Here is a 13900-nt window from a genome sequence, read left to right as displayed (position 1 = left end):
CCATAGTCCAGTGTTTGGTCTGCCTGCCAGGAAGGGTGTATTAAATCAACATGGGAGGAGACCTAACCATACTAAAATATAAATAGGTAGCTACATAGGGTTTTTTTAAATTTTCCATGGGTTTAGCTGATGCTATTTCTGTTTTCTAAGGACCTTCATTTACCTGTCGCTGCACCTGAAGTTCCCTCCTCACCAAGACATGAATTTCCTGCAGACTGGAGCATTAAAACACGACTTCTATTTATGTCTTCCCAACCTTTTACCTGGGCAGAACATTTAAAAGCACAAGAGGAAGCTCAAGGATTTGCTCAGCATTGTAGAGCTACAGAAACAAACTTGCCACAGAGTATACAGGTAATATTTGAGAGGGTAGCTCGAAGCTCCAGCTTTAGAAAGGAGGATGTACCTTTGCACCTTTCCTTAAACATGCTGGCAGTGAAGGCTTGATTCGGTTTTGGTTTGGTCTTGCATTAAGAATAAGGCTCGTTTAGACTACTAATCTAATTCCATCCATGGTTCCTACCTATAGTGGCAAACAGCAATAAGTGAACGATCGTTTAGCTTCAACTGTGGAGCAGTTGCTGGTTGCTGTCCGTCTTTCTTCAGTCTGGCTTACTCACAAGCCCGGGATTTTATTTTTTTTTTAGTATCTAATGTAATATTTTTTTAATCTGTCACTTGCAATGCTGCCTTAAGTAAAGTATCACTGTCCTCATAAAATATTTTTTGACACCTAGGAACCGAAACTGTCCACAGAACTGCGTTGTGCCTTTCAGCAAAGCCTCGTTTACTGGCTTCACCCTTCGCTGCCATGGCTGCAGCTGTTCCCTCGGATTGGAGCAGATAGAAAAATAGCTGGAAAGGCTAGTCCTTGGTCACAGGATGAAGCCTTGCAACAAGTACTAATGAGCGACTGGTAAGTGGAACCAAACAACTGATGTATTTAGTATGATTAAGACAATGGGGTTTTAATTAATGCAGAAGTTCTTTCCATTTTTATGAGAAAGCTTTTTAATTATTTTTTTTTTTCAGCTAGAATGCTCGTTATTTTGAGGACCAGGCTAAGGAAATAAGTTTAATACTAAAGCTACCTTCTTGCGTCAAATGCCCCTCTCCGATCCTAGTTCTTGATTTGGGTAGAATTCCGGAAATTCTGTTAGCAAGTTGCCTTTGATACTTCGTGTAAACTCCACATGCTAGAAAGCAAGTATGCTGGAAGAGTATAGCACTCACAGACAGGCTGCATTTCAGAGGAGTGCAGCTTCCTAGGTGTTGAGCACGTCTGAAAATCTAACGATTCAGTATGCTCTCAAACCTGTGCAGACTACATCCACATCAGTAACACCCAGCGAAATCCAGTTTGATGTGTCGATAGCAAAGAATTAACTTCAGTTACAGAATTGTTTTATTCTAATTGGCAGGTCTGTCAGCTTTACTTCTCTGTACAATCTGCTCAAAGCCAAACTGTGTCCCTACTTCTATATATGTACCTACCAGTTCACTGTCCTGTTCCGTGCGGCTGGTCTTGCGGGAAGTGACGTTATCACAGCTGTAATTTCTCCCACAACTAGAGGTTTAAGGGAAGCCATGAGGAATGAAGGTAAGGCGAAACCAGTCCAATTAGGATTTGAATAACTGATAAAGTGCATTAGCTGTGTTACAAAACCCTTCATTGCTTGCTTTCCTTCTCTGTTCAAGGCATAGAGTTTTCTTTACCTTTGGTAGAAGAAAGTAGAACTAGGAAACAGAAAAACTCTGAAGTGAATTTGGAAACAGAAGTTGCTAACAGCCTCAAAGTGAGCAGCAGCATGGAAGATGGAGAGTATGTAATAAGTCTTCTACAATGCTAGAATTCAAGGGCATCTACAGACTCCTGTACATTCCATTTGGAAAACCTTCATAGGAAGTATTGCCCTCCTAACACTGATTCTGTGTTTCCCAGGGAACCAGCTCCAAGTGATGATGATGATGAAAGTTTCTCTTGGCTTGAGGAGATGGGAGTCCAAGACAAGGTTAAGAAACCAGATGCTATTTCTATTCAACTGTATCCTTTCCTTGCATATCATGATACTGGAAAACCCTGCAGATGTTATCTTGTTGTGGTATAGCTTTAAGTTTTAGAAGAGCTTTTGAGAACTTATTTCCAAATGTTAATCCTCACGTTACTGCATATTAAGAGACTCTGCACGTCTTTTTGAGTTTCTTTATGACAGGTATTTCTAGACGCTCCTCTTCTTGAAGGAAAAGCCATTGTGAATTGTTAATGTAACTTTGTAAGATCCATCTGTTTAGGTCACAAACTGATTGTGTCACCTCACATACAGGTTTCACTAGAAAGACTCATTACTTCCCCTGCCCCCCCCCCAAGAAAAGGGTGTATGTTCCTGTAGGCTAGGTTTGCACTTGGAAGTAGTGCAGCATAGTAGGGACACAGCTGTAGACCAGCACAGCTGTTGCTGAGAACCTGTACATGTTTCAGAGGGACCAATTAACTCGGTCTTCCTCTGGTTCCGTTTGCACTTGCACTGCCCAATGCAGCTTCCACTGGCTTTCACCCAAGAGGAATCTTGTTTCCGCTTCCTGAGACTGCCCCACAGCAATGCACCGTAAGTGGGGACAGTCAGGGGACATGCTTCAAAAGCAGATTCCTGATCTGAACTCTAAATGCTTATGTTTTTATCTTTACTTTGAAGCAAAATTCATAGTAAAACTAGGAGTTGCTAACTTCATAGGTATTCAGTAAACATGACTTGCCAGCTGTAAGGCATTGGACCTGGAAAATGCTTTTTATCTCACGTTAATAATGAAATCAGAAGTCAGGTTTAAGACGCTGCTTAATACTTGAACAAATCTGAATCAGTGTAAAGTTTGGTGGATTTGTTGGGTTTGTTTGTTTAATGACTTGATTGGTCAGGGGCAGGGGGAGTTCTGGAGTTGCACTGCTCTGATTCTTCCGTTGGTGCACTGATGCTTTTCACTTCCTTATGGTTTTCCTTTGACTCCAGTCACCACAGTCGTAAGGAGAAGCATGAGGTGCAGATGGATCACAAACCCGAATCCCTTGCATTAGTGAAAGGAACAAACACGTTCACCTTGCTGAACTTCTTGATAAACTGTAAGAGCCTAGTGGCTGTTGCAGGTCCACAAGCAGGGCTTCCACCAACTCTGTTGTCCCCTGTTGCTTTCCGAGGTGGAACAATGCAAACGCTGAAAGTAAGTAACAAACACACACAACCATCTCTGTTTTCCAATAAAGAAAAGAAAGGTGTTTCTTTACCCAGTAGATTAGACACCAACTTTGTATAGTCTCCCTCAGGTACAGCAGAGCAATTTTTGTTGCTATAGCCCTAGTTAGCATTTTGACTGCAATCCAGACTGCCTCCTAAATCGTCTCTGTCCACATAGATACGCTGCTAAACTGAAATCCCAGTGTTTCCATTCTTCACATCCTGCTACAGGAGAGGTTAAGCAGACTTCCCACGTACTAAAATGGTTCTTAAAAGATTCTCCTGAGATCTTATGGGGTTTCAAACTGTCACAGCTGCTTGCAATGAGGGAGCCTCTGAACCATGGCTTGCCACCTGCTACTGTAAGGTGGTGGTGGATACTAAAGGATCTGCTGTTCATACAGGTGGCACAGCCCTCTCCCACCAGAGCAGTTCCACATTGTTCTTCTGCAGTTACCTTAATTATAGCATTCCTGTGTATCATAGTCAGTACATTTGAGGAGTTGTTACAAAGACAGTAAAACCATCATAATACTCATGTATTGAACAGCAAGTTGACAATATTTAGAAGTATTTTGAACTTTTAGTAGGACTGTGGCACTGCAGTTTTAAAGTAAATGAAGATTAGGACTTGGTGTGTCAAAAACTAATCCCATGTGCTCTTGTCTTCAGGCTCGAAGTATAAATGCCAAAGCCAGGGTTCACTTGGTGTATGAGGATATATTCAGTTTGGAGATCGTAGGCCCTGTCATGCCTCACTGCCTGCATTCGTTGACCACGCTGCTCCAGTCTGCACAGGGGGGAGCGTTCTCTGCTGTATTATACACACATGAGCCAACCGCTGTGTTTAACACTAATCTTGACAAAACAAGCCCTGCCTTAAATAAGGTAAGGAAACCAGCAGAGACAGTCTTTCCTGTTAGGAACAGTATCTTTATTACAAATCATAGGACACTGAGGGACACAAAACTTTCCCTTCATACATGGGTTTACACCCAATTACTTGTGATCACCACCTGGCAGTCCTTGTGGCTTGTCATTCCCTCACAAACGGAATAACGGAAAACTGGCTTTTCAGGTGTTCCCCAGAGGTACACAAGCAAACATTAAAAACTACAGGTATTTCAAACAGAAATACCTATTCCATGTCTCTCTTCATGTGAATTTCTGCAGGAAACTGTATGCAAAGATCTTTCTACATGTGGACTGCACCCTAAGACTTTGGATCAACTGAGTCAGTGTCCAACCTTGGGAAAATCCTCCATCCGATTTCTGGAAATGAAGGATTATGCTTATACCTGGAAGTCCTAGGTATGCTAGTTCCATTTAACGGAAAAGAATGCTCTCTAGTGTGCAGTTGCTGTACTTCATTTGGGTCTACACAGGTAGCACCTATGCAGTACCAGGAGGGATACAGTCTAGTTGAACATCACAACTATTGCACATCACCCATCATAAAACACTTCAAAGGACTTTTGAAGGAAACGAAGGAAAAATGCCTTGGACATCTCCTTTTGTAAAGCCTTTTTTAAATAAAACTTGATTATCTACTTTATTGGTCTGAACTGCATCTGGAAGGTCTGTATTCTTCATGCACATGCAAATTCTATTCTGAAGTACAGAATTTCTGCTACTGCTCTGTGTGGTAACTCGTAACCATTTTGTGGATGGGTAGAATTCTTGGCAAAACCCCTTCCAAGACTGCTTATAGCGCCTTGCCAGAAGCTTGATAGCTACACTGTGGTATGTTGCACCTCATGGTTTAGAGGCAGTTCTGAACTCCACAAAGACAGATGGGAGCCAGATGGACACAAGCAGAGAGTGTTGGCTGCAACTGAATCAGAGTAAAAGGTTAAGATTCCTCAGAGCTGCTTGGCATAGCTGTCTAGTATTCCCATACCCACTTATGTTAAAGTGAGCTAGACCTTTAAAAAGCAATTTGTACAAACTGTAACCTGAATCAGAACAAGTTGGAACAGTAACACAGTTGCACCACCTGATGGAAGAAAATGAGAGGCAGCAGGGGGCTGCTGATCCAACTCTGTATATTCATAGCAATAGTAGAGTCTATTAATGCAGTCTGTTTCACTTCAGGTAGTCAAAGCTGTTATTTTGGAGGTGTGTATGTCACTTTACACAGCTGTCAGATGATCAGATTCCTGCAGCAGAGAATACTAAATCTGAAGAGCAGTATGTAGAACACAGTCATGCTTGTGCACTCCGGCAAGATTTCCAGTTCAACTGTGCACAGAAAATAAAGCAGTGCTAACACCACGTGGTCAGCTACTCTCATCTTTACTACAGTGCCGTTCTGCTCACAGCCTCAGAATCTCTCTCTGTGATTCTGGAACAGTAACGTTAGACTGCAGCCATGTCTTATTTGAGGAAACAACCTGTAAACTTAAAATTTTATGTCAGTACATAAACAAGTTACTGCAGGTTGAGGTATGATGACAGCTTCCTGTGCCTTCCAGTTACTACCCCAAGAATACAGCATGTATACAATTACTCTGGAATACTTTTATGTTTGCATTTGTTAGTTTACAGTAACTACCATGAGACTGTCAGCCTAGTCATACACTGAACAAAACATCTAGAAAACCTAGATAAAGTCCCTCTCTCATGATGGAAAAAGGCAACTTAAAGACTTTGATCATGTCAAATACTCTGTTTCTGGTGGAGTTCAGGGTAGTACAATCTGACTTTAATTTTTACACTTCTCCCTAACTAATCTAGAAGCAAATTGCTGAACTTTTCCCCTTTGATTAATATCAGACACCAAGAGTTTAAAATCTAGTGCTAATGGCATCATAGGGAATACCAGAAGACTGGGTTTCTGAAGTGGCTGGTGCACTAACTACACTTCCATTTCCAGTCACTCTTAGAGAGTAGCGGTTAACTCAGTGCCTTTTTTATCTGGCTTGTCTGCCTCCATCAGTCATCGCCTCTGCTACTGGGCTTTGCCGTCTGCCATGAACTAACCTTTAGCCCAACACTACAGGTCACCAACGGTGGTTCTCACAGCGACCACATTCTGGTGCGCTGAACGGAGCACAGCTTCCCCTTGCTGCCACACGGGTGAGCCCTTCTGAAAGCTGCTCATGACCTCAGAGCCCACGGCCCCAGTTCTGAAACAGGCACCATCTTCTGAGCCTGTGCTAGAGCAACGGGCCTCCTTAGGGAGCGTGTTAGCGCATGGAACACGTTACTGAAAGCAATAGGCACAGGCAATTCTGTAGCTGCCTCCAAGGGAAAGCAATTTTAATCAAGCCAATAACCATGCTGGTATGTGGACTTAAACCTATCTGTTTCTAGGAAATACAGTCATTACTATGAATTTCAGTTCCGGTTTATGTTTTCACATCTAGCATGTTAAGAGTTACTAACACCCATTAACAGCTTGCAGTCATTTCAACTGAACTGCAATTACATTCCTGTAGTCTAGAACCATGTAATTTCAAAGATTTACGACCAAATTCTTTATCACATGCTTTGCACCGTTACCGGTGCTGTAGCTCCTCCTTGTACTGTAAACTGTTGGTTTTAAGTCATACCTTTGCCTGTAATTTCAGAAGCATGTCCCAGTTGCTTACAGCTCTGGGATTCAGTGCGGTTCTTGAAGCATACTTGACTTCAGTGAACTTTCCCTGTAAAAGCTACAGCATTACCCTACCCAGTCTGCTGCTCTTCCACCTGAAGGTATTTTCAGTAAATACTACATTATTCCAGACACCTGTAGAGCAGTAAGCTTTATTTAACCTGTCCAATGGGTGAATTTTCATCACAACTATGATTTGTTTGGGAGATGCTAGAGACTGTGGCAGTTGATAAATAGTTTTATCAGAGTCTGCATATAGTTTTTGCACTTTAAGAGGCAATTTTGAATTTTCCGAGGCATAGGAGCCTCACCTTCCTGCTCCTCCGGTCCTAACTATTTAAAAACTACAAATTAGAAGAGTGCAAAGAAATCCTTCTGGTGGAAGCTGGCTACAAGTTCTCGGGCACCTGTTTCAAAATGCTCCTCTCTCGCGTGACAGGGAAGTCAGAAGCTTTCAGCAAGGTTACTTCTAGGAAAATAATTCTGCAGCAAAAGGAAACCCAACAGCCAAACAGACCACATCTTCCATCAGCAGGAGTCACAGACTATTCACCTTTAAGACAGCTGAAGTGCTGCATAAATAACCAGGTTCCAAGAGAGTGTTTCCTAGTTGTTCTTTTTAATGTATCACTACTTATCTATTCCTGCATGCAAAGGACACTCAAACCAATTCAAATTTACAAATTTAACAGAAGCACATCGCTGCACTAACTTTAGATTCATATATCATTCTAAACAACAAGGAATGAAACCAGAACAGAAACCTCAAAAATCAAGAAGTGTCATAATTAGGGCATTACAGACCTTAATTATTTTCTTTTTCTGTAAGTCTTCCTTAAGACCAAAGGTTAAATCCACATCGAGTACCACATCATTTAAGGCATGAAATCCAGAACTTGCCTAAATAGTTATTTTTTAAATGGAGTCTTCAATGGGACCGAGTTCATCTGCTCCTTGCTGCTGTGAGATAACATGTATCTTTACATTACACATGGGGAATATAGAGGAAAAAAAAAGAACAAAACAACAAGTACAAGAGGTTGTATGTTCCCAGGTTTGATACTGTACAGCTATGAAACCAGTGCTTACATGGACACCATAGACTAAACAGAGTGACCAACACCTCTGACACTTTAGCTCTATCAAACCAGACATTTAAACAAAAGTCTGATTAGGAGCTGCTCCCACATCCGTGTTCATTACATCAAATCCCGAGTTGTACATCAAAAAGCCAGACTTCAGCTAAGACAGATACAACACCCAGTTCTCCCAGAGCAGATCTTTCCATTGCTGTACCATCATATTTACTTTTGGTTTTTATGCACACCTTCCAACTAGTTCCACAAATGAGGCAAGGAGATCTTCAAGTATTTAGTCAGAGACTGAAGGCGAGAAGCCAAAGGGAAAAAAAGTTTAATTAAAGACAACTATGTCCATGAAAATTAAGATTAACTTCGGCATTTCTAGAGCGCTTTGACAGACTAATAAGGGGCTTTATTTCTCAGAAGTGCGTGGTGGAGAACCAAATACCATTTCTCTGCTGTACACAACATGAGACACTGATCCTTGTCGCTTTAGGGCAAAGAAAGACACCTTGTTCCGTAACAGTTGACAGCATACACACAAGTCACCTTACTTTGTGGAAGAGGAGGTACTAGTAATTCTTCACCTCCACGGTCCTCCTACCATTGCAAAGGTCATTCACTTCAGGCCTGAGCGCAGCCTCACTGCGTACAAACTATTTTGTTCCTGTCCCAGATAAAGCTCTGGTCAGTAGATGCAACACAAGAGAGACCTCAGAATGACTTTTCTGAAATAAGCACCTGAACTACTAGAGTGCATAAACCCTGGCAATCTGCTCGTAACTCAGACAAATCTGGCAAGAGGTGTACAATGCCCTTTCCAATTCAAAGTGCACATAGCTAAAGTACTAACACTTCTTAAATAAAAAAGAAAAAGAAAAAAAAGAAGGAAAAGCTTTCTACATCCTCTCCCTTGTCAAACTGCCAAAACTCTGGATCAGGCTGTCTCCTTGAGGGCAGAGTACAAGCATGGAAAATTTAAGCCCAAGGAGTTAATTTGGTAATAGCCCAAAGCAACCAAAAAATTACTAGAACTGACTCTGCAACCCTAACAGCTGTTGATAATCTTCATAAAGCGTACTTTTATACTGTGCGTTTCTTCAAAAAGTTGTTTTGGCATACATTTTAATTACTGTTTACTGACCAGTGATTAAGATTATGAACTTGTGCTGCTTTATTGACCAAGTTGGGTACAACAATTTAAGCATCATTCTATCCCCTCCCTCCCCCCAAATCCAGTTGTAGATTTGTTAGAGTTTAAAATTCACATTAACCACAAATTCATACAATCAACATCAGGCAGTGTGTTAATTTGTTTGGAATAGACAACTCCATCATCTCCCTTCTCAACATGCAGGGAGAGTCACCTTTACATTGCAAGTCTCATCGGTTCCATTGCTGGACTTTCTGCCATCCCTTTGAAAGCACGTCTTTTGCCTAATCACGTATGTCCTCAAGCACGGGCTGTACGGCCAGTCGCAGTGCACCAGCAAGTTAAACCCCCAAACAAAATTCGAAGAGAAGCCGCAGTGGTAACACTGTACAACAGCGCTGCCACCGCACGCTTTCTCACAGGGGTCACAGTACTGGCCCAGTATCTGTCCAGCAGTACACGCCAGCCCCGACTAGACTAAGGTAAGCCGCACGACCTTTACCAGCTGTCGGCAAAAGTGCAAGAGTAGCTTTACCAAGACCAGGGAAAACTGCAGCATAGTACAAAACAGTATGAAAGTGTTAACATTCCGTATTGAAGAGAAATTGCATGAGTTTTAAAACAAGGGTTTAGATTACTGATGCCTCCAGAGTCTGTCGTCTGATTTAGTCATTTAAGAAATAATTACATCACTAATGTAAACAATATAAACATACCAAAAACTAAGTATGATTTAAATACATTTTGATGGTACAAAAGAAAAACCTGAAGGTGTCTGTACAGTTTTTACAACGTGGGAATTGCCAATGTATTTACAACATGAAAGGGCAAATACCATTTTTGTGCAGAGTAAAATTATCTGAAATAATGTCAATATAAAAAACAATATCTAGCGGTGTGAGGCACTCCTAAACATGGTGGTATTAACCATGCTTTCCTTTGGTACAAGTCCCATCGCTTGGAGAGCCGCAGTTGCTGCTGTGGCTTTAGCATGCTTCTTATTAAGGCTGGCAAAAGTAGGCCTATATTCATTTCCATTGACTCTCACCTGTTCATGAGAGAGGGGGAAGAAAAAAGAAAGCGTTAGAAAGGGCCTCTTCACTTCTGTTTTGAGACAGCGCTACAGAGCTCCTTTAAGCACATTCTCTATGCAATTCCTCTTTAGGGGTAGACAAAATCCATGTCTGGTCTGTAAGCACAATCATTTCCAAATAGTAACTGCTAATGCAAGACACTACGTGAAAAAGAAAGCCTACATCGTAAGATAACTGAAGGACAGAAATAACTAAATCTTGCTCACTACCTTCACAACGGTAAGACTTACCACCATGCCTGCACGTAAACAGCAAGAATATGATACCGCATAGGTTAATAATTTTAGTAAGAAGTGGAAGTGTGTTTCTTGACGGATTTACAGATTAAAGTGCTTGAGAGATCCAATTTGGCCTTTACAGAAACGGGACTCTGAAATGTTAGCATCGAGACACTGCTTCGCAGTCTTCAGCCACCCCTGAGCTGGCTTCTATGTTTATATGCAAATAGAAACATGAATTTACATCACCTTTAATAGAAAAACCAACAGCAAACAAGGAAACTCAAACACACCTTAAAGATAAAATGTTTGCGATGATCAGGCCCACTATCATCCACCAACACAAATTCAGGTGGTGACCATCTTCTTTTGTTACAGATCTCCATCAATGCAGAAACTGGATGTTTACCTTAAAGATAAAATGGATGTGAAATTTCAATGCTGCTACCAAAGCAATCATTTTAAATTAGGTTTTTTTAGACAAGGAAGAACCTCACCTGAAAGATCCTTCATCACAACATAGTGTCCAGATCTCTTTTGCGCCTTCTCTCCCACAGCAACAAGCCCTGAACAAAACACAATCAAGTTTACATTTATGATTCCCACCTGATTTCTGTATTCTCATCAGTAAAGCAATACCGTGTTTCAGTGGAGACGAAACCTGGAGACACCCATACAACAGTCTTTTCAGAAGTCTGTCAAACCTCCCTTTCATCCAGCATTTTTTTCCCTCCAGACTACACATAATTCTTCACAACTGCTCTAGTAAGACTCTTAACGAGCCAGGTAGTAGAAAACTTTGAGTAGTCTTATGCAAGTCTGGAAACACCTGGTTTTCCGTGCCTTCTTTGGAAAAACACTGAACAAGAGATAAACTTAGAAACATCCTCTCCTTCAGTATTTGCTCTGTGCAACCCAAGAGTCATCCACTACCTTAACAGTTTGCCTCCAACATAATAAGCATTTGAAGTATTTCCATTAAACAGTAAAAAGTGTACCTAGTACGTCCTTTTATGATACGAATAACACAGTGGTGTTCTTACAACATGTGCTCTCTTTATTTAACAGCATTCAAATATTTATCCTTTATGTGCAAGTTCACAGCCCAATTACCGTGATTTCAACCACATCTGAATATTAAGTAGCAGAAAAGCATGCAACTGAGCCCCAAGTCAATACAAAGAGCACAAGTTCCAATGGAAGTCACTGTGAAAGACGGAAGCTGAACATTTTTCTTTCTAAATCTTAGGAGAGCAAGAAATAAAATGTAACAATTGCCAAAAATGTATCAAATGCCAGTAACCATGCCATGCTTATGGAGTCATTCAAGTTTCTTTCCATTCACTTTGCCATTACCGTAAATGCACATAAACAAAGTACCTGACCAGTTTTTCACGATTTCTCAGACTTCAATCCTTCAATATTACTTTGTTTCTTACCTCAATTTGTTTCTGTTCCTAGCTTTGGTGAATAAAGACAGGGAGATACTGCAATTTTTTCCAGTTTCTTCCTGCTCCTTCAGCTTTTTTTGGTTGGCATTTAGTTTTGTTTTGCTTTAAAAGAAAATCCTTCCCTCCTTACCAGATTTTCATCCTAATATTCATGCAGCTTCTAAGCAGGGACTTTTCAAGTGGCATGAAACCCTCATAGACAACAATCAATGAAACAAAGTTTCTCCCCCCCCCTCCCCCCAACAGACTTTTATATCCAAAATAACCAAAGACTTCCACCAACGAAAAAACCTCTTACATCACTCTCTGCATTAATACTTGTGTCTCCCTCACTCTAAGGCACTGACACTTGTCTTCCACATCTTGTCTCTGGTACCTCAAGAGGGATTTTCAAAAAAGCTGCAACAGACTCTGACAAGATCTGCTGATGGACCAAGCTTCTCTGAAGACAAACAACCAACAATTTACTGTCTGACAGCAAAGCTCAGGAAGGGTTTGGTTTCAATGCTGTCTGTGAGAGAACTACAGATCTCATTCAGTGTCTGGAAAAAACAGGGTGTAAAGGTCTATGGCAAAGGCAGACAACCTTTTGGTTCATGTCTTAGCACAGCCTACCGAGTAACTCCTTAGCAAACTGCTTGTTCCTGTACCTAGAAATAGTATAGGGGATAAGTTCTAAAAAAGTGTTTAAAAACCCCTACAAAACAAAAATGGGTTACTTAACAACAGACAGACTCCTTTTAAAAATTTTGGACTTTTCTTCAAACCTCTACACAGAACTTAAAAAAAAAAAAGACTTTTTATATATTTAAGCATCAAAGAACACTAATGTTTGAAGCAGCTTTTCAGCTACTCGTCATAAACGTATCATCACTGTTCAGTTGCTTCTTTGTAATGCACGAAACATGCTGCTTCTTTGTGATGCAAGTTGTCTCCCCACATTATAGACTTAGTTGGCTCAACATTAAAAAGTATTCTTTATCAACACAGAACACCTTTAAATTTTTTGTGGAAATTATCAGATAAGATTGCATATATGATAATAATCAAATATTTTGAAACTATGTAATTAAAGCAAAGCCCGGCCATCACTAAGGTTATCAGTATTTTCAGATGGATCTACCGCATGCCAGAAGAGGCATCCTTTAACTCCCACTAACATTTTAAATTGTTATTGAAGACCGAGCGTTCTGAAGCAGAAAGAGCAAACTGTTACAGAATGCCCAGCAAAATGAGGACCTGACCCTGTCTCAGGCCTTAGGGCTTGATCCTTGAAACTTCAGTATCGAATTCTGCAGGTATTAAGGAAATTTCTATCAGAAACCACATGAGGATCCTGGGGCACACTTCTAGAACTGATAACTTGAGCTGTGACACAGCTGTATATCACCAAAATGTTTTTAATGTTCAAAATGTTCCCAGGCTGTGCAGCAATACTGCCTCCTTCTGTAACAAAAAAAGCAAGCAACATAACAAACAGAGCTAACTCTTCCCTCCTCACCACAAAAATCTCTATGTTATGCAGGCTGCTTGAGAAAATAATACTGGAATTGACTGTTTTCAATTTCTTCCCTCTGACTGATACTAATCAAGCTAAATTGACTTACCAGCAGTGATAACTTTACAAAACATCATCTACAGAGATCACAGTAATTAAGTAAAAGTAACAAAATATTTTTCAAAGATTTTCTTGGCAATCACTCTGTCACCAGATAACTTTTTTTTTTCTTTCTTTCTTTAAACAGAAAGGTTGCACAGAAGAAAAACAGCTGAAAAGCAAATTTGGTCATTGCTCGTATAAAACAAAGATGGCTGTATTATTGTGTTCTTCGATACTGTTGCACTTCTCTATTTATAAAACCATATTATGCTGCTAGAAGGTCTTTAGAATTTAGAAAGCAATGGATATTTCATAACATAGGCTTCTTCTCTCATTTTCTACCTCTTTGCACTTAATATTTAAATGTTTAAATTATATTTTAACTGCTAGCTTGGCCACCTGAGCAGTACTGAACTACTGAGAACTAGCAATTGACACCTGAAGATTCTTCCAACAGCACCTCTGCAAATAAACTTC

At 40.6% G+C, this 13900-nt stretch overlaps 2 protein-coding genes across 13 annotated transcripts in view; one reads left to right on the top strand and one right to left on the bottom strand.

The window, feature by feature from the left end:
- CRYZL1 (crystallin zeta like 1) overlaps nucleotides 1-4797 on the top strand; it is a 32516-nt gene extending 27719 nt beyond the window's left edge. For 8 of the 11 annotated variants that reach the window (XR_012039647.1, XR_012039648.1, XR_012039645.1 and 5 more), the window contains one exon: nucleotides 151-209. Coding sequence is in view for 2 of the 11 variants with exons in the window: in XM_072845943.1 (XP_072702044.1) it covers nucleotides 151-354; nucleotides 738-916; nucleotides 1422-1600; nucleotides 1699-1822; nucleotides 1943-2044; nucleotides 3015-3213; nucleotides 3900-4115; nucleotides 4401-4538 (1341 nt within the window). In the remaining 9 variants the exon portion in view is untranslated. Of the gene's footprint in view, nucleotides 1-150; nucleotides 355-737; nucleotides 917-1421; nucleotides 1601-1698; nucleotides 1823-1942; nucleotides 2045-3014; nucleotides 3214-3899; nucleotides 4116-4400 lie in introns of those variants that run through there. The other 3 variants (XM_072845953.1, XM_072845943.1, XM_072845968.1) reach the window with 2 other exon arrangements.
- A 142-nt stretch (nucleotides 4798-4939) lies between these two features.
- The window catches only part of SON (SON DNA and RNA binding protein), a 44171-nt gene continuing 35210 nt past the window's right edge, over nucleotides 4940-13900 (bottom strand). For both annotated transcript variants that reach the window (XM_072845803.1, XM_072845811.1), the window contains exons 10-12: nucleotides 10870-10938; nucleotides 10666-10781; nucleotides 4940-10108 (exon numbers count right to left, since the gene is read on the bottom strand). In XM_072845803.1, coding sequence (XP_072701904.1) covers nucleotides 9950-10108; nucleotides 10666-10781; nucleotides 10870-10938 — 344 coding nt within the window. In that variant the 3' untranslated portion in view covers nucleotides 4940-9949. The remainder of the gene's footprint in view (nucleotides 10109-10665; nucleotides 10782-10869; nucleotides 10939-13900) is intronic.

The sequence above is a fragment of the Ciconia boyciana genome, chromosome 1 (assembly GCF_034638445.1).
Source record: "Ciconia boyciana chromosome 1, ASM3463844v1, whole genome shotgun sequence".
NCBI lineage: Eukaryota > Metazoa > Chordata > Aves > Ciconiiformes > Ciconiidae > Ciconia > Ciconia boyciana.
Note: the sequence above shows the minus strand (reverse complement) of the source record. Positions and strands in the feature narration are given on the sequence as shown.